Here is a 19,877-nt window from a genome sequence, read left to right as displayed (position 1 = left end):
ATTTACTGAAGTACTCACACAGCCAGTAGTGGAATCACTGGGATGACAAACTTCATATAATTAGAGACCGAGCAGTAATGCTACGTGAATGGGAATGCCATGTCAGAACAAAAGTGCAATAGAGGGAGAAAACCACCCACCTTCTAGTCCACAGTAAGGAGGCCACTGAAATCTCACAAAAGGGTTGTGTATAAAGTGTGTAACTCTTTCTTCTAGAGGACACTAAACAAGATTCCAGAAACATGGTCACAAAAACGTTGCCCTCAAAACGGCAACTGTGTTAACCTCCCCAGCTAGTCAAGCCCTCAGATTCATTTGCTCACTCAGCTTTTGCAGGTTTTTGTTAATTTTCTTCTTTAGGAATGACCATTTTCTCTCGAGCTATCTTTGTGATTTCTTTCTATCTGGACTAATTCAGCATTAATGTGTCGGGCTACATTTCCACCATGCTTTTGTACTCTGGAAATAGGGCCAACAGCCTGACAAGGTACTGGAAAAAAACAAAGAGGAAGAAAAACATAATTATAACAACAGACAAATGAAATATGGATACAGAGATATAAGATGACTGAATATATGATGTATGTGTTCATTAGATTCCTTGTTCTAGCACCAATATGCCCTACCCACATTGCACGAACAACAGTTATAAATAGATAATGAAGAGACTGTCCCTGCCCCAAATTGCTTACATTCTAGATATCAAATGACAGCCAAAGCCAGACAAGCTCAGGAAGCAAGTTCACATGATCATAAAGGCTAAATGAATGATGTCCTACCTAGATGATTTGCTGTTTCCTTTTAAATGTATTTATGTATATTTCTCTCACCACTTCACATGGAATTATACCACCCTTTCAAAGCCTCGAGCCTAACAATTCTGTAAAATCTGTATTTAATTACTTTTAAAAATAACAAAGATATCTAAACGATATAACAATTTGGCTTAAAAGTCAAAGCGCTATAATTCTAGTAACCAGTCAAAAACTTTGATACTCGTAAGTATACAATGATTACCAATATAAGCTTCTGGCAAGACTAATATTATCCATCCACAAGCACATTCTGCATATTGCATTCTTGGAAAACCGCCGCACACTATTTCATAAATCAAACCTGCATACGACATGCAGGAACTCTTATAACAGTGAATTACTCGCAATGCTGGTGACTCCACAGTATCGCTGTCGATTGCCAGTTGATATAAGGTCATTTCAATGTAATAAATAAGACTTGATATATGATTTTCCTTCCAGTTCCTTCTAAACTCATAAGTCTTTTTCCCTCCTCTGCCTCTCTCTTTGAAGAGGGGTAGAGGGGAGCATCTGTCGGTCCCATCTGGGGTCCCCCAGGTGCCCAGTAGCAGATTTGGCCTAAACCACGACACTATGTTTAAGGAGAAATCCACTATTAACAATATAGTCACTATCTTTCATTATCCTATAGAGACTTCTGTGGACATGATCTTCGTTACTAGATATGGTTTGCATGATAGTGATTTACATTCCATGGCTAGAATTAAGTGTTCTTCCTAGGTTTTCATTAGATTTTCCATTTTACACTTTCAAAATAGCAAATTCAAGTCATCAGAATTTTCTGATGAAAGAGTGTGATTTCCTCCATTATTGCTCCCTTTGATTTTTCCTGTGTTCTTTTAAAGACTAATAAACTCTTCTTCCTAACAGGCTGGCCAAACGACAAGGCACAGTGGGGGGGATACATTAATGCAATCAGAAATGCACAAAAGTTAAAGGTCGACAGTTATTTATATTAGTATAGCAGTTAGGGATGCTAATAAAACACCAGGATCACAGGTACTGTAGAGACCCAGGACAAAGCATGGTGCCTGTCTCAGAGCTGCCAATAAAAGGAAAGGCAAATGACAGCTGATAGATACACATACACAATGGAGGAAGGACACAAAGGGACAAGAGCATGACAAACCTGGTCAACATAAGGAGCAGTGCAGTGGATTCAGCATAGTTTGGGTTGACCTTTCACAAGTATTTTGTTTATCCTGACTTTAAGGAGTTTTAAGAATGGCATTCAAAGGAAGACAATGAAGGCACAGGGGATTTTTGCAGTACACACTTCTCTAACATGAAAGACAGCACAGGAAAAACCAAGAAACTTAACCATCTAGATTTTTATATTCAGTCAACAAGAAGGCTGGCATTACTGGCCTGTGACAGCAACTGACATTTAGATCATGAATCACAGGTGACTAGCAGCATGGGCTACACTGGAAAATACAAGATGAAAGGCATATTCTAGATGCAGGAGGGCAGCACTATCACGGAAACAGAACACGATCAGGAGTTTGACCAGGGAAATTATCTTTTTAGCAGGATTCAGATAACACTGAAAAAACAGGGAAAACAGTAAAAAACATTGGATAATTGATTTTTATAATGTATAATATGGGAGATTAAACAATATGGGAGAAATCAAGGGCATGGAGACTCTTAGAGGACAGGAGAGACTAGGATGAACTCCTGCATGTATTCATTTCATGTTTAATACGCACTAAAGAAAAACTTTAAATGTGAAGGTTTATTTGTTTGGTTTCCCCCACACACATTTGACTTTCAGCTTGTGTGTATGTAGAAATAAAGCACATTCCTTAAATTATTTATGGATAGTAGATCATCACACTGATTCCAATTTCTATGAAAACCGGAACAATACAAAACACCAGGTAAGAAATACTTTCATTCTCTTGCAATCTACAACATGAAAGTGTCAATCTGAATCTAGAATCTTGACAAAAGCGTACACACAACTTCTGAAAAGGTAGTCTTTCAGCCAAAAAAAAAAAAAAAAAAAGAATTCCTCACACCATTCTCAATGTTTAGAGATTGAACACACACAAGCTGCATAGTGAGCTCAATAATCACCATTCACAGTGTAATGTTAATATTTACTCACAGTATCCCTGGCACACCTCCAAGATTTTCTTTTCTTTTTGCACATTCAGAATATAAAAGGTGAGAGTGTTGGGGATTATCACACTACAAACTTATTTTTATATTTTGCTGAGAAAAGTACAATTACAGGAAAGAATTTAACACCCCTTCCCCCACCCCACATTCAGACAAAGACTGAAACCTTAGCAAAGCCTTGGACTCTAAAACCCTAAGTGGCATATAGAAGATGAATAATTATACTGACAATAACTATACTTTTAAACAATAAAACTTGAGAATCGAATGACACAATGGAATTAGTAGGCAGCATGTTTAAAGCAAACAACCTGATGCATAATTAAATTGCGGTCAGCATGCAGTCAACAATGTCAATTTTTTTTTTTGGTAGTCAAAAGATAACCTGGTGAAAGAGGAATTAATGAACAGTGGGCCTGACAGCAGATAATTACACCAATGGATAATGGGTGCATCTCAGCTTAGACTCAGGAAGATCTTGAATTATCATTCTCCAGGTCAACAGTTATTTATATATATGTATAGCAGTTAGGGATGCTAATAAAACACCAGGATCACAGGTACTGTAGAGACCCAGGACAACGCATGGTGCCTGTCTCAGAGCTGCCAATAAAAAAAAAAAGGTAGCATAAAAAAAAAAGGGAAGTGTGTTCATATTTCTAATATTTCCCTGTTCATTTACTGGCCACTGGACAAGACTGTGTCAGGTAGCCCTGCAGCCTCACCCAGCGTGACAGCACCTACAGGCAGCATGGAGAAATACATGGCAGTTGCTGACATTTCATTAATTGAGGTGGCACCAATAAAGAGGATAAAAACAGAATGGTGGAATCATAAGACCAACTCCCACAAGGGTAAGGCTTCACTACTACTGCATGTAAGTTTCTCGGGTACACGGGCTACTTATTTCTAACGGACTCTGGCTCTCCTACCCGACAGTTCTTCATCCTTTGTTGCCTCCTTCCACCATAAACTGCTTTACAGTAGACTGCAAACCAGGGGAATCCCTTCGTCCGAACTGATGGCTTGCTAAGCATATTGGATTTATGAACTTTCAGACAGTACCAAAATACAAAGGAGGGACCTTATCACCAAAAAGTTGATGCAGAATACCCCTTCCTCATACCTCACTGCTCTGAAACACTGACCTGGTCCCACAGTTAGGGAAAAGTAGCCCACTTGTGCCAAGATCACGGACAAAGCAAGCATCTCTCAGTCTTCCAGCAAACACTTCAGGAGACTACAATCTGCCAAAGTCTCCTTCCCCTCCAAGGTCTCCAGAAATCACAAATACTTTTTTAGAGAGATCAGAAGAGAACACAGAGATGAACTAAGTTGCATTCTTGGCTCCTCCTATGGTATGATGTGCCACTTTACTCTAGCACCAATACACCCACACTGAAGTCCTTTACAAAAGTGATTAAGATCTACAGACAGAAAGTACCCTAATTGTGGTGGGCTGACCCTGGCTGGGCAGCAGGTGCCCACCAAAGCCACTCTATCACCCCCCCTCCCTCAGCTGGACAGGGGAGAGAAAATGTAATGGAAGGCTTGTGGGCCAAGACAAGGACAGGGAGAGATCCCTCACCAATTATTGTCACAAATGAAACAGAGTCAACTTGGGGAAATTAAATTATTACCAATCAAAATCAGAATAGGGTAATGGGAAATAAAATCAAATTGTATAAAAAAAACCTTTGCCCCACCCCTAACTTCTTCCCAGGGCTCAACTTCACTCCTGATTTCTCTACCTCCTCCCCCCGAGCGGCGCAGGGGGACAGGTAATGGGGGTTGTGGTCAGTTCATCACACGTTGTCTCTGCTACTCCTTCCTCCTAAGAGGGAGGACTCCTCACACTGCCCCTGCTCCAGCATGGGGTCCCTCCCATGGGAGACACTCTTCTATGAACTTCTCCAAAATGAGTCCTTCCCATGGGCTGCAGTTCTTCACAAACCACTCCAGTGTGAGTCCTTTCCATGAGGTGCAGTCCTTCAGGAACAAACTGCTCCAGCGTGTCCCCCCCTACAGCATCACAAGTCCTGCCAGCAAACCTGATCCAGTGAGGGCTCTTCTCTCCACAGGTCCTGCCAGGAGCCTGCTCCAGCACAGGTTCTCCACAGGGTAACAGCCTCCTTTGGGCATCCACCTGCTCTGGCATGGGGACCTCCATGGGCTGCAGGTGGATGTCTGCTGCACCACAGACCTCCATGGGCTGCAGGTGGATGTCTGCTGCACCACGGACCTCCATGGGCTGCAGGTGGATGTCTGCTGCACCACGGACCTCCATGGGCTGCAGGTGGATGTCTGCTGCACCACGGACCTCCATGGGCTGCAGGTGGATGTCTGCTGCACCACGGACCTCCATGGGCTGCAGAGGGACAGCCTGCCTCACCATGGTCTTCACCACAGGCTGCAGGGGAATCTCTGCTCTGGCACCTGAAGTACCTCCTCCCCTCCTTCTTCACTGACCTTCGTGTCTGCAGAGTTATTTTCTCTCACATATTCTCACCTCTCTCTTCTGGCTACTGTCACAAAGGGTTTTTTTCCCCCTCTTATAAAATCTTCCTCTTAAATATGTTACCACAGAGGCACTACCACTGTCACTGATGGGCTCAGCCTTGGCCAGCAGCAGGTCCATCTTAGAGCCAGCTGGCATTAGCTCTATCAGACATGGGTTTGCATGGCAAGGTTTTGGGAGTGGGGGGCTACAGGCTTCTGTGAGAAGCTGCTAGACACTTCCCCCAATACACCTATGAAGAGCTATATTCACATTTCAACAGAGAATGGCAGAAGCCCAAAAAAAAGGCTGGTTTTGTCATATAAAGACAGTCTTCTCCCACCTAGAGCCCCACACAAGGCAGCCAGCAGCAGTCCATGTGCATGCAGTTCACACACGTGAGACTACAGCTAAAAAGGAATATTCCAGCCTCCCTCGGGCTGCATACATAAAACAGGCTTTCACTCCAGCTAGAAAACAGATTGGTTGGTGCATTGGAATAGGAATGAATAGTATACAGGAGGTGGACAGAAATACTCTAATGGAGCCTCTCTCTCCTATCTCTCTCTCTGTAGGGAGTCATTTTTGCATTGAGCCAAAACCAAATTATACATCTCAGCCAGCTTTCCGCTCAAAGGTCAGCAGAGTACAAAACTCTTCTTAGTAGGGTTATACAAGTGGAAAGGGGTGGGTAACAATTTGACTGCATTAAAGACCAAGTACTACGGGACTAGAAAAAGAACTATTTAAAAAACAACACTTTTGCATTTCTATAATCCAGCAGTAAATAAAGGCGACCAGAGGCATCATTGGTGATGGCAGGCAGGTTTCTGTTGGTGATGGCTGGCTTTTTTTTTTTTTTTAAATAGCTCATTGATTTTGGACTGCATCCATCTCCAGCATTGTGACTACACTTCATATAGTAATTAACTACAAACCAGAGTGCACTTCTCCAGCCAAGACTTTTCTGTTTTGTAAATTTTATTGCACTTCAACACTATTAACCAGCCACCCCTATTTCAAGATAATATTCCTAATTTCAATAAAAATAAGTGTCAGCAACACTGCAACTCAGACAAATTAAAACAGAGAATGTTTTTGACTCCATATGGTTCTGAGTGCCAGTGTACTACATTATTTATTTCTGGGAATGTTCAGGTCAGTCGATGAGTTGTGCCCACAAATGGTATCCAGCCCAAGATCCACACAAACCAGCTGACCTTTCCCATTCACCAGGGAGGACGCCAGATCAAAAGCCTTGTGCTTAAGGACTTTTTAGATTCAACTGGGCATTAAGTTTCAGGCATTTTACTGACAACCAGGAGTCCTGGCCTCCATCACTGCTACAACTAGGTTCCCCCCTCTGCCTTGCACCATTCATGTCTGTCCCAGTTACCTGCTTGTATCAGATGAAAACACGGCAAAACGCTGCATGTGCACAGCCATGGGACTGCAACTCCTGCTATTAGAAATAGCAGCAAGGAGCTTTCCCAACTAGCATCTCCCCGTTCCATATAAACCAGAACATAAGTGCAGCTTTGCCATATTCCTTGAGTTAGGAGTGAGAGGAACAGTGCTACAAAGGTAATCTACCCTCCTACAGCTAGGAGAATATGGAATGCCTGGTCCTGCCATTTGACCCCCCAAGGTCAAATGAATGCTACTTCAGAGAAGAGCCACAAAATTATTGCATTATGATCTATGTGCTTTCATTCATGAAAGAGCTTTCTCTTCAGAGGCTGTGAATGAACAATTTGTATTGCCTGCTGTAAAAACAAGAAGTGCAGCAAACAATAGTGTGGGGTGTTTTTTTTAAAGTGCTGAGCTCAAAGCTTTTCCCTGTATTGCCCATACCTGCTAATTTGCTGACTGAAATGTGATGTAGGTTTCAAAGTATCTTGCTCTGCGTCTCTGCAGAGACCATCAACAGAACACATAAATTACCAGTCTTTGGATTCTCATTACCTCAAATTAGCCTCAGCATAAGATGACAGGAGCAAAGCCAAGCTTTCTGTGGGTCCTTACACGGCACCTGTTAGCACTCCGTAAAGGACACAGAAAAGGGAGGCCAAGTTTCTCTCTGCTGTCTGTCCACAACAAAGCTTTCCCATCAGACTATTGATACCTCTTCTGACAGCGACTCTCAGCCTGCACACCCGCGCCACTTTTAATCCACTAACAATGAATCAGTTGCCTTGCTTGGAAGCGTCCCCAAGGAGTGCAGGGACTGCATGAGGGAACTAGGGGGGAATAGAAGAATGACTGCGCCAAGTAGTATGGAGTATCACCACAAAGACATAAATCTAAGCTAAACCAATACATTTGTTTACATGCAGGCCTTAAAAAGGTCAGGACAAAGACAACAGTAAATTCAAAGGAGAATCTTCCGGTTATCAAAGGGGAAAGCAAGTTGCAAAATGAAAGCATCCTGTTTGATCATTCGTTTAAATAGTTCTGCTGGACATTTCAGGCTGCAGCCACAGGAGCAAAGACAGAAAGCTGGGGAAGTCTTTGGATGGGACAAACTGACCTGCTCCAAAATGCATCCAAAACAAAGCTACCTATGAAAAGCCAGAGGGTGACATACTAGGATCATTACAAAAAACATATTCTCCTCTACTATGCTGCTCCTATTACAGTTTGGCACACTTACACATCCATTTACTCCATCTTGTCTTTGACTCCATTTGGAGCAGAGAGTCATTAATAACACTTGTAGAGCAACTAATACCATGGTTATGACTTTTAGGCTATACCATGGACCAAAATTCAGAGAAAGTGAATCCAGCAGCTTTCCATGAAACCCTTCCCCCAGGGCCTGATTACATTCAACATGCCAAACACAAAAAAATATTTTGTGACACTGTATGATTCTGCAGGAGCCGAGACTGGTGACATGCTTCCCAAGCAGCCAGCTGGCCCTTTCATTCCTGCCTCTCCCTTCCTCTTGTCCTGTTACTAATGGGGCAGGCATTTTACAGCCTGCAAGTGATGCCGATGTGCCTCTTCCTACTCAAATCAGGTGTAACAGAAATAGTATTAGAGACAGGAGTTCAAGCAAGAAACATCCATGCAGAAGCTTGATTTATTAAATGTTTGAGCAAGGCCTGGGTTGCTAATATTGAAAAATTTAAAGGGGGAAGAATAGCAGGATTGAACCATAGTGCTAAGGCTGTCCATATGTACAGATTGGGCTTTAGCCCAAATATAACAAGCCTGTCCACAGCTGTGGTATATTTAATCAAGTCTTACAGACTAATTATTTTTCACAACTAAATCCAGCACCTGTGAAAACTGTCTTATTTCAGCTGTGGGCAAAGCTACACTTTCAATTTCAAAAAGAAAAACCAAAACAAAACCTCTTCAAGTCCAAAATGTCCACAGTCAGCTGCAGTACCCAGGCAGCATAGAGGGAATATTTAACTGACCTCATATCAAAACTCCCACTCACATGAGAAAGCTCTTTCCTATTAATACCTGTGGTATCTAATTGCAGGTCCTCAGAACTAAGTGTCTTCTGACATCCATGGAAGAAAATAAGGAGATGAGAACTTAAAAAACCCAAACCAACGCATTCTCTCCGTCCCCCCCTCCAAAGAAGTTGCTCTTTTCCCACTGAAATTTAATTCCCACAACTATGTTCTCAAAGCTGGACTCCTGAAAAAACATTTCTTCTACCATATTAGTGTTGAAAATTACGTTATCAGTATGGGTATAACATTAACAGTATTGTCTGCTAAAAGTGCATAAAAAGCAGTTAAGATTTCTTTTCCTCAGCAGTAGGCAGCAATGCCAACTACTGCTTTGCTTTGACTACACTAACAGTACTAAAAGTATGTATATATAGAACAGTAAATTGTGCATGAAATTGTACAAGTAAACACCACCAAATACAAATGAATAAATTGCTATTTTTTAGCAAATCTGAGCCAGTTCTCACTGCTGCAAGAAACGCGAAATCTGAAAGCTTCTAAAATAAGGATGTTTCCTTTCTCAGACTTTAAATGTGCTTTTGGCACATTCACACTTTATCATTCAAAATAGCGACAAACCAAAACAGACCAAGAGGACAGAGTTAATTCAATGCAAAGATCTTCCCTCTCAGTAAATGTCTCACACAGTACTACTCTTAGCAACAGAGTGTTTATACAGCACAAGATAAAGAGAGGCTTTTCACTGACACCTGGGACAAAACCAAAGAACAAAAGCAGCTCCCAATGCAAGAGAGAAAAGTTACATTTTTCAAGTGTTCCCACCTAATGTAGGCAGAAAGCCAGCCATAACAGTTACAAACAACCTATTTACCCACTTCCAGAAAATGCTTGTAAATTTAAACTGTGTGAAATGTCTAGCTACTTCTTTCATTCCATCAAAAGGCTTCATCTGCAATGGACAATAAAGCCACTGGCTTGACCTAAAGGGGCTGGTAGGTTAATCTATTCTAACCTTATCTTTATTCAGTCATGATACTGAAAGATTGCTTGAATAACTTAGAAGCATTTAACAATGCCAACAGTCACCCTTTTACTACAGTGCTCCTCCAAATTACCCTCCAACCAAATTTTTAAATCATGAGGGATATTAAAGATTTTCAAAAATTAATTGTTCAATAAATTAAAATGCCGCTTCTCACTCATTAGCGCAGAACAGAGGAAAAAGGTAAACGACCACAATCAGAAGAAAATTTTTATCTTGCCCTTGCACATCTGTTTCAGACTTCCATCATAGCTTATTGTCAATTTTAGATAATATGCTATCTCTTATTAACTGTCAATCACATCTTTTATTTATAGTATTTTCACTCAAACAGAAGAAACTAGACAAAAAAGCTACTATTTGATAAAAAGTGCCTTGTAACAATAGGCTTAATCATACAGACCTAAACACTTTGTATTTTACTATCTACTGGCTTGTTTTCAAAACCCATTCCATAAGGGTGCTCAGGACTAAACACAGCAAAGCAGTGAGTTAAAATTAAGCACACAATTAGACCCACAGAAGTCAGTAAGCTGGATTCATTGCTGAATGATTGATTTAATCACTCAACTCATATTTAAAGTTCACAGTCTATGCTTAAATGCCCTTCTGGAGAAAAGTCTCCAGTGCTCAACATTGCATAGTGCACAATCCTACAGTAGAATTTTTCTCCCTTTAATGAGTACAATAACCATCTGTACGAAGAAGCTACATAGACTTACATCAACCTGTTAATAGCAAGGTAGCTTTGAGTACAGCAAGAGTTATGAGAACAGACTTTCAGCACTGGTTCTTTCATGCATTCACGTTTAAGTGTGTGGCTCTAATTCTTGAAAACAGATCACTCTGCATGCAACCTGCCAGGTAGTGATACATTTTGACATCAAGAGAGAGCTGTCTTCTCACTTGACATATCAGTTAGAGCACTTATTCTGCAGCATCAACAAACAAATGCATTTTCATTTAACATTCTACACCTGTAAATAGTTTGGCAACACAAGATAATATCAAAAGCACAACCAACCATCAGGCACCTGAATGACATTTGAAGATGCCTTAAAAATCCATGCCAATCTTTTTTAAAGTGATCCTAGGAACAAGGCATAAGATTAAATCTATTCCTAATTAGATTTAGGCAGATGCTTAAAATACCAGTCAAGATTAAGTGCCATCACCTTTTTCCTAAAGCAGGATCATCAAAAAACAGGGAAGTAAATCATAAGCTAGTGACTACAGCATGCGATGCAAAAAAAAAAATAATTAAAAAAATAAGTAAAGAGCTTTTCCTTTTGATTGCAGAGGATAATTTTATAAACTACCCATAGGACTGCAGTAACTCAACAGTTCCTACCTTGAAAAGCTGTGATATGACCAACAATCATGTATTTTAGTTCAAAATTCAGTGCCTGGATACTTTGAGTCCTCTCCCTTCGAACAGCTGCCTGGTAGCTTTCTTCCATTTTTTTGGTGCAACACGTTGGTGCTCTATGTTGACAGATCTGTAAATCTGACTCTTAAAGCAAACAAGAAAAACACAATAATTACAAAACTTTCCAAGTTACATCATAAACATAAATAATGCTTCTTAAATGTCAAAACAACCACCACATTTAAAATTTTGAAACAAAACACAACCCATAAGGAATGACATTGCAAAACTGTTATTGTCTCGAGGACACTAATTTATGACTTTCACCTACATTTGGATAACATCACATTATCAGCTGCTAACATTTTACATTGTTGTTAAAAGCACTGGGCACAAAATCATCTAAACACAGTCAAGGGCACAGCAGAATCACTGAAGCTGCACATTCAAAGCGGCAACATTTTCACTGTACACCTTTGGGCTAAGGGCATCATAACTTGAACAGCTGAGTGAAAACCATGCCTCAAATTAGGATGCAATATTCACCTGTGTAGTACCTCAAGGAACCACCTATTCAGCTCTTACAATAGGGGAAATCTCAAAAAATCTTTCAGCTCCTAAGCAGCTCACCAACCCCAACCCCCCCCCAAAAAAATAAAAAAAGTATTTGAGTCTCCTAAAAACGAGGGTAGCTGGAGTGGCATTTTTTTTTCCACCCCCTTTTCTCTCTAGTTTTAACATGTTTAGTTCCTTTCTGAATCAGATTTCAAAACTAGAAGCAATATTTGCAATAAAATAGAAGTGACTTCTGCAGCAGCCTGAATTTAGCTGTCTAGGGCCAGAGGTAAGAAACGGAGTCTACACGGAGAAAGACCCAGAGTACGATCAACCACTACGAAATCAGAGATAACTATTTCAATTTCCATACTTAACACATAGTGAGAATCAAGGAGTCTTCACCTGAACCAAAAAGAACAGGTTTTAAACTTAGCCATATACAGACAAGTCTCCATCTACTTAACAGTAGTCTTAACATTTTTGAAATGAAGTTCTAGCCTGCCTACATGTAACGTAAAGCCACTGAAATCACTCCCACCTCACAACTACAGAGAAAGCTGAAAGTCAATTAAAAACTTGATTTTTGTGGAACAATTTTGGTTGTGGGGTTTTTTAATCATTTCATCTTTGCATATGTTTCAATAAGTTTAGTGTCCTTGATTAGGAACCCTCCATCACACAGAGTTGTGATGGACACTCAGGGCCTACTCGCTCTACACCATGGGATTTGCAGGTGCCAGAAAGTTCCAGAAAGGAGCTCTTACAGACCACAAATAAATATATTCTGGAGCTTCACAAATATATGTTTTAAGAAGAGGAGGAAAAAAACCCAAGGGACTATTAAGTAGAACAAATCCAAATCCAGAGGCATGCATAAAAAAAAACCAGACCGGAAATAGCCACACAATATTAAAAAGCAGGTATTTCCAATGCAATATCCCTGTAAAACAAGTAAGAACAGCCCAGCAGGAAGCCTCGCACCAGCGTATTTTAGGCATTACCTTCCCTCCACCTCAAGGTGGAAATAGGGGCCCAGAGGGAAAGGCGCCGCAGGTGCCCACCTCCATTCCCCATCCCTCAGGCCTCGGCCCCGCTCCAGGGAAGGAGACACCCTTTCCCAGGAAGGCTGATGCCATGCTGAGGGTGGCCAAGCTCCCCACTCCACCAAGGTTTTTAACGGACATTTCAATAGCTGACAGCACTTGGTGGCAGCCCGGCACTGGCACCCTCCCTGCTGCCAGGCCCAGAGCTGGTCTGTCCCCACGCCACCTCCTCGGCACAGCCGGCCACCCCTCCGGGCCAAGGGGATCTCTGGTTTTACATCGCCACGAACACTGCTGGCAATCCCTCCCCACACACAGCAGCAACAGGACCAGAGGGCATGAACGGATGGTAAGAGCCCCGGCTCCCCAAAAGGCCAGATGCCTCCAGAGGATTTCTCACAGGCCACCAGAGAGCACCTGCACCAGGCCTTGGGACAGAGATATTAATGAGCAATTACACTGCATTAATCCTCATAAGCTGGCCTTGTAGGCTAAAGCAGCAAGATTCCACATACAGTTGATGATGATGAAAAGCAAGAGGGTACAAAGATGCACACTGAAAAAGCAGTAGAGAAAAATCCAAACATCCAGGCTCTGCTCAGGGCCAGCTGCAGGCCATCGGCTCATTGAGACCAAAACCGCAGGGAGCAGCTTCAGTAAATTTCCCTTGCCAGGAAAAAAAAAAAAAAAATAAAAACACCAAGCTAGTTTGAGAACACATCTCATTTGACTTGAAAATGTTGCTTCCAGTTTAAAACTCTCATTTGAAAGTGCAGCTAATTTACGTCAAAAAGGTCAAAACCAAAGTGAAATATTTCAATTTACCTACATTTTTCTATCAGTTCACAAACAAACAAAGTTGTCACAGACTGGGCTGACTCAGGATTCCATTTTGGAGGTAGATTTGTTTCACGCTTTGATATAGTCTCAAAAAATCAGAAAAAACAATTCTGCCCAGTCAAATCTGAAGTCCTACACCCCGCTGAAAGCCCTTGAGATGGGACCACCGCACACTGGCAGAAGCCGGCAGGCGGCTAAAAGCAGCAGCAGGAGGGCTGCACACTCGTCACCGGCTGGGCACGCTCGCCTGCTCTCATCTGCCAGAAAAGCTGTCCCAGGTTGAAATTAGCTTCTTGGCCAGGCTAATTTTAACTTGGATTGGTTCCCTAATCCAGTTCACCCCATGAGCATATGTCTGTTCTATCACACGGAACCGGGGACCGGGGAAGGACCACTTCCCTGAGCTGGCACCACAAAGCTTATGTGAAATTATAGCACAGACTGCTGAGCAACTACGTCAGTTTTGCAAATCAGTGTTTGAGCAGACAGGTTGCACTTGTTACTCAGCAGCCGCCACACCGGGCTGCTGTTACTCAGAGCATTTCTCCCTATGAATTTTTGTTTGAAAGGCTTTTGCAAAGCTCAGACCTGTATCAAAAGGGTCTGAAATACAGAGCGCTCTGTGCTGACTATGCGTGGGTCCTGGCAAAGAAGCTACGCACGGCTATCAGTGTTGCGCATAGCGTTCCCCTTTGAACCAAGGCACCAGAGGAACCTGCATCTCCTCCAGAAAGCCTTAAGAAGAATACGGGTATTGCAGCTGGAACCACACTCCTGGGATTCCCCACCAAGCTATCTCCTCTGATAAATACTCCTGGAGCCTGAAGATTAGTTTTGCTGGTCCAGAGCCAAAGTGATGCAGAGGGCACTCTTAAATAGAAAGTGCACTAAACCCCTGACAGTTAAGGATCCTGATGTAAAACACAGAGCATTAAAAGACCAGCAAAGAGCAAACCCCGCTCCCTTAGCAGTACTATCAGGTCAGCACTGTCATGCACAGAGATTGGCAATTTCACTTGCTTCAATACTAGCCGGGGGGTATCACTTTTAACACAATTATAGAAACCTAATAAAAGTTTTCAGTACTATGCATGCCTGGGTGCTGAGATTAAATTAGAACTGATTAGTAATATCTTGAAGTCTTTAATAACTCTTATACTAAAATTAGTTTATCTCATCTCTTTCATCTTAATGCAAAATACGCTCTCCAACAGAAAAAGAAGAGGGGAGGAACACGGTGACCTAGTGGTGAGCGAGCAGCATACTGTATGAGCACTGCTGAGACGCAGGCTGAGCACCACAGCTCTCACCCCAGAGACCCGCAGCACCCCACAGCGCCGCAGCAATCGTCCCTGCATAGTATGTGCACTGCCGATGGGCAATAGGGAGACAACCTTAAGGGCAAACTCCTCCTTGAAGTTTAAGAACAAAGCCATTCTATACACCAGAGAAAAAGCACCATTTGTGGATGAGGGAAGAAAACTTACCATCAGCATTATGAAAGCAATTGATGCTGCTAATTTCTCTCTAGGACTTTCTTACCTGCTTTCCCCAAGATGCCCCTTATTTCCCAATAATTTAGTTTGGAAGGAACCTCTAGTTCAACCTTCCCCTTAAAGCAGGTCAAACTACATAAGGGCTTCAGCCAGCCAAGTTTTGAGCATCTCAAAGGACAGATGATCCCACAACTTCTCAGGGCCCCTGTTCCAATAATTGACCACCCTCGTGATAAAAAAATAAGTGAATTAAAATGTATGTAATGAGAATTTCTCATGTTCCGACTTGCGTCCATTGCTTCTCAGTGTATGACCGTGTGCCTGCAAGAATCTGGCTCCATTTCCTCCTAACAGATAGTTGAAGACAGCAGTACAGTCTCCCTTAGCCTTCTCTTCCTACAACTGAACAAACCCAGCTCTCTATTCCCACAGGTGCTCCATCCCCCAACCACAATGGGGCCCTCTGCTAGACTCTGCATCCCAAGATGCCTCTCTATTTCACTTTCTTATGCATAAACTTACAGAGCAGAACACCTTCCACTGCACATCCCTGGGCTTCAATTCTAAAATGTTTACAGCTTTCCTAACACAAATCAATATTCTGCTTCAGATCAGATGGAAGGATTACTCTGATGATTATGTTCGTTAATTTTCCATTCAAGTCTGTTTTTTCCCTTGAGTACTGGTTAAACATGGCTAAGCTTTTTATTTTTTTAAAGTGGGAAAACTATAGACTCTACAACCTCACTGTTATTAAAGAACAGGATAAAGTATCTTGCTCCACTTTGAAAAACAAAGTCACATTCAGAAGAGCAAGAAAAATTATACTACACTGGAGTCTAAAGCATAAGTATTTTGGAAAGCAATAATGATCCCTACTCAAAACTCCTCTGCAACCCTAAAACACTTAATATATGTCAAAGGCATAACCTTCAAACACCTCTCTGTCACAATTACTGCCAGTGTCAAATGCACAGAAAACTACACATCCTTACCTGATGTCCATCTGGCCAGCTCTACTGAAATCAGCTGTGGAGTATTTTGTTGTGTGGTGTTTGAGGATTTTTTTGTTTGTTTGGAATCAGCAGAGGTTGCAGTCTCCATTCTGAACTTTGGTACAAATAAAGTCAAAGAGACTTTGGCCATTAAAGCTAGGTGAGTTAGTATAAGTTCCTAAAAGCAGAGAGGCCTGTTTAGCAAATAAAATGAACTTCTTCCAAAAGCTAAATATATGTATTCTTTTTGTTAGCTGACCATGTAATTTAATAGTTCTTCTAGCACACAGGGGAGATGTCAATTGCCCTACACTGTCTTTAAAATGCTGTGCATACTGTAAAAGCTACATTCTGAAACCAGAAAGCCAGACTTTTAACACATGCTAATCAATCTACCTTCACCAACTTTTTGAAAAAGATAGGCTGATTTTATTTTTTTTTTTTAAACAAGCTGTGCTTCCACTGCACAGAATGCTCCTAAGCAAGCACGATCAGAAGGTAAGCTCAGTGCCATCTTCTGATAGTTTTTATTCCTTTGTATTTTGACAAACTTTTCAACAGTATTTCTAAACAAAGCTTTGGTCCAAAACCTAAGATTTTCATGTTGTACAAATGTCTTCAAAGACTCCAAGATTGATTATGCCTCAGTAACAGAGGAAGGTGCCAGAAGTACCTTGCGTTGTGTCTAGCCCAGCTGAACAGGAGCCAATACTTCATCCTTCTTCAGACTCATCTGTCTGGTGCAGCTGCTGCCTCAGCTAGAGGAACATTCAGCAATTAAAACCCAACTAATTTAGGGGAGGAAGCCAAATCGAAAAAGGAAGTGATTTCCAACGAGGGCTCCCCTTGCAACTGCTTGGTGCATGAGAAAAGCCCACACTAGCACAGCCACACCAGTGCGAAAGCCATCATGACAGCAGCCTTGCAGCTAGAGGTAAAGAAACACTCTTCCACAGGAACACAAACACAAACCATCCTCACCTAGCATGGAGCACCACTCACTCCGCACAACCTCACACCACAGCTCAGTCCCCCTGCAACTCAAAATGTTTTCAACTAGGAAGACACACAAAGTATATTAAACTCATCAAGCACAACGTGTGCATAGTCCAACAGCTACTTTCTATTTGCCAATGTTTAAAATATGGTAGTTACTACGCTTGAAGTAGTGTGTGCCAGGAATTATCAGGAAAAAAAAAAAATAATGAAGAAGCAAATGCCACAGACTGATTGGTGCACAGCATTAGGCACTGGTGCAACTGACTGTGGTACGTTAAATACCAACTAACCCTATAAACCTTCTGGTCCCGTGAGCAAGGGGTAACATCCAGGTAGGCTCCAGGGAGCTGAGAGTCTCTCTCTAAGTCAAAGGGAGATGTCTGTTCTTCCTGCCTCAGGTAAACTGTGACCCCAGCCCTCCCACACATATTTTCTGACTAGGCAGAAAGAACATTCCAATCTGTTTTTAATGCTTCCCTCTATTTTCTGAAAGTAATCCCACTATCAGCTTTAATATAAAGATTACATAGATAAACTGTAGGTTGAAGGTACTTTTAAGGCCAAAGAGCTGAAGAAATTCCAAAGTAGAGCCTGAATTTGTCCCTTCTCTCTATTTGTAGCTTGACAACATGCATATATCCACAGTAACTTACAAATGCAGTTTGGAAAATACAAGCCATGAAAATTTCCTTTCCTCTGATCTGTTTTTCATATTGTACATTAACAGAGGTATTGTTTAACTTGATCAGTGGACTTTACATTCTCGCTGTTATTCTAAAATACACTGAAGCATCACTAAGGCTATGACCAGATGGTGCCATTCCAGTTGAAATAATCAAGGCTAAAAGACTAACACTTCCAGTTTTATCAATCACCACTAAGATGACCTACTAATGTAACTACTAGCACGCATAGCTGCTTTCAACACTAGTCAAGTCAAATAGCTTGCATTAGGTGCAAGAGATCTTGAGTAGACCTATAAGGAAACCACAAAATGGGAGGACCATTCTGATTGCACTGGAATTACACCAGCAAATTCAAGGGGAACGGAAACCTTGAGTGGGAAAGGAAGGGGAACAGCAAGAAGCACTAGATGTCATGACTCCAGAGAGGTGGCAGCATCAGCAAGTGCCACAGCTTGCAGGACAGCTGGAGACCATCAGGTACTGGCTCTGATTGGCTTCCAGAGTAGAAACTCTCCAAAACAGGTCTTAAGGGCAGCATCTGCACAATGCAGCATTGTTAGGCCTGTTGCTAAGTACCTTTGTGTCTGAGATTTTCTCCACTTCCCTCTGTTGCTTACCCAGTTCTCACTGCTCTTGTATTCTGATTTTTGGCCTAGCTTCCAAACTACCTTTGGCCGTACACCATAGGTTACTGCATGCCTATACTCATTAGCTTTTTCACTCAGGCTTGTACCTCATAGAACCTGCCTCATGCCTGGACTTGACTGCCCTAAACTGAACGTCCCTCCACTTACCAAAACCTACACAACCATTAACTAGCTACTTCATCCCTTTACTCCCTTGATTCTCTCTTCTGACCCTCCTCAAACAAGGTCCTCTTCTACCATCCTTCCCCATGGCCACTCAGTTACTCTTCTGCCTGCCTTTCATCCAACTGCTTGCATATCTGTGGGATGTCCTGGAGAAGCACAGCAGTTGAAGACATTTCCAGCTCATGGGCCTCAGCTTCCCTGCAAAGGAGGAGCAGCTGTTGCAGGGAGAGACCTACTCGTGCCACTCTTCCCAAGTTTTCTCAGTTGATCCTTAGAAACTCTGGCTGTACCTGGGAGGCTGAAGGCAAATAGCCAAGGTGGCAGCTACAACCACTACTGCTTGCCTCATGCCTGTTACCAGACCTCTGACATGGATCCCATGAGCACTCCTTAATCTGCCTCAGGCACTTTCAAACAGGTTGTTTTTAAAAGATGATCTGCTTTAACTGATCTAATTACGTGTGGAGCAAGGCAAGGAGCTCCCACAATGTACTGTCACAGTAGTGGGTGACGCTGAGCAGCTGGGGGCCATAAAATCCTCCCTCACTGATGCAGTTTGGTACACTAGAGTAACAGGAGGAGATAGAACATGTACACAAGAATGGAAAAATCCTGTAACATGTCTACAAATCACCTACAATTAGAGACTTTTCGGTGATTCCCAAAACAGCCTCGTTTTCAGTAGGATGTTGGAAGATGCATCTTTAGTGTCAATGCCAAATGACGGTAGCACTACTGCTCCTAAAAAAGCTCCTTAAGGAACAAAGAGAGGGTAGATTAACTTCCCACAGTTCACTACTCCCTCCTCTGGTCTTCTCTCTGCCAGCCCTCATCTCACAAACAGTGTAATTTCAGTAGCAGGAGGCATGAAACTTACCTCACAGAACCTCAGTCCAAATTGTTAATGTTTAAAACTGAGCAGCTGAGAAGAGACTCAGACTGGTAAGTGCCAGGTGTTGAGCAGGGGAAGCACTAGCTGCAATGCCCAAGGGAGAGCACAGTGGTCACTACCTCCAGATCTCACACTCCTATAGATGGGTGATAAATTATTTAATGGTGATTAAATGAAACAACCTCACATCAGCCCCGTGCTAAGTGAGACAAATTCTTTCAATGTGGGCCTACCTGGGACACTTGCTGACAGTAAGATTGTGAACACTTAAG

The 19,877-nt window shown here is 42.1% G+C and overlaps 1 protein-coding gene across 1 annotated transcript in view; it reads right to left on the bottom strand.

Annotated features, from left to right (window-relative positions):
- Positions 1–19,877, bottom strand: part of LOC309675052 (glypican-5-like) — a gene marked incomplete at its 5' end in the record, with an annotated part of 391,179 nt that overhangs the window by 355,174 nt on the left and 16,128 nt on the right. Inside the window, one exon of the mRNA XM_082487256.1 lies at positions 11,267–11,428. Within this exon, the coding sequence (XP_082343382.1) occupies positions 11,267–11,428 (162 nt within the window). The remainder of the gene's footprint in view (positions 1–11,266; positions 11,429–19,877) is intronic.

Source organism: Vanellus vanellus (genome assembly GCF_965231255.1).
Source record: "Vanellus vanellus genome assembly, chromosome: 8".
Classification (NCBI taxonomy): Eukaryota; Metazoa; Chordata; class Aves; order Charadriiformes; family Charadriidae; genus Vanellus; species Vanellus vanellus.
The sequence above is the reverse complement of the archived record's forward strand: the minus strand, read 5'-3'. Positions and strand labels throughout refer to the sequence as shown.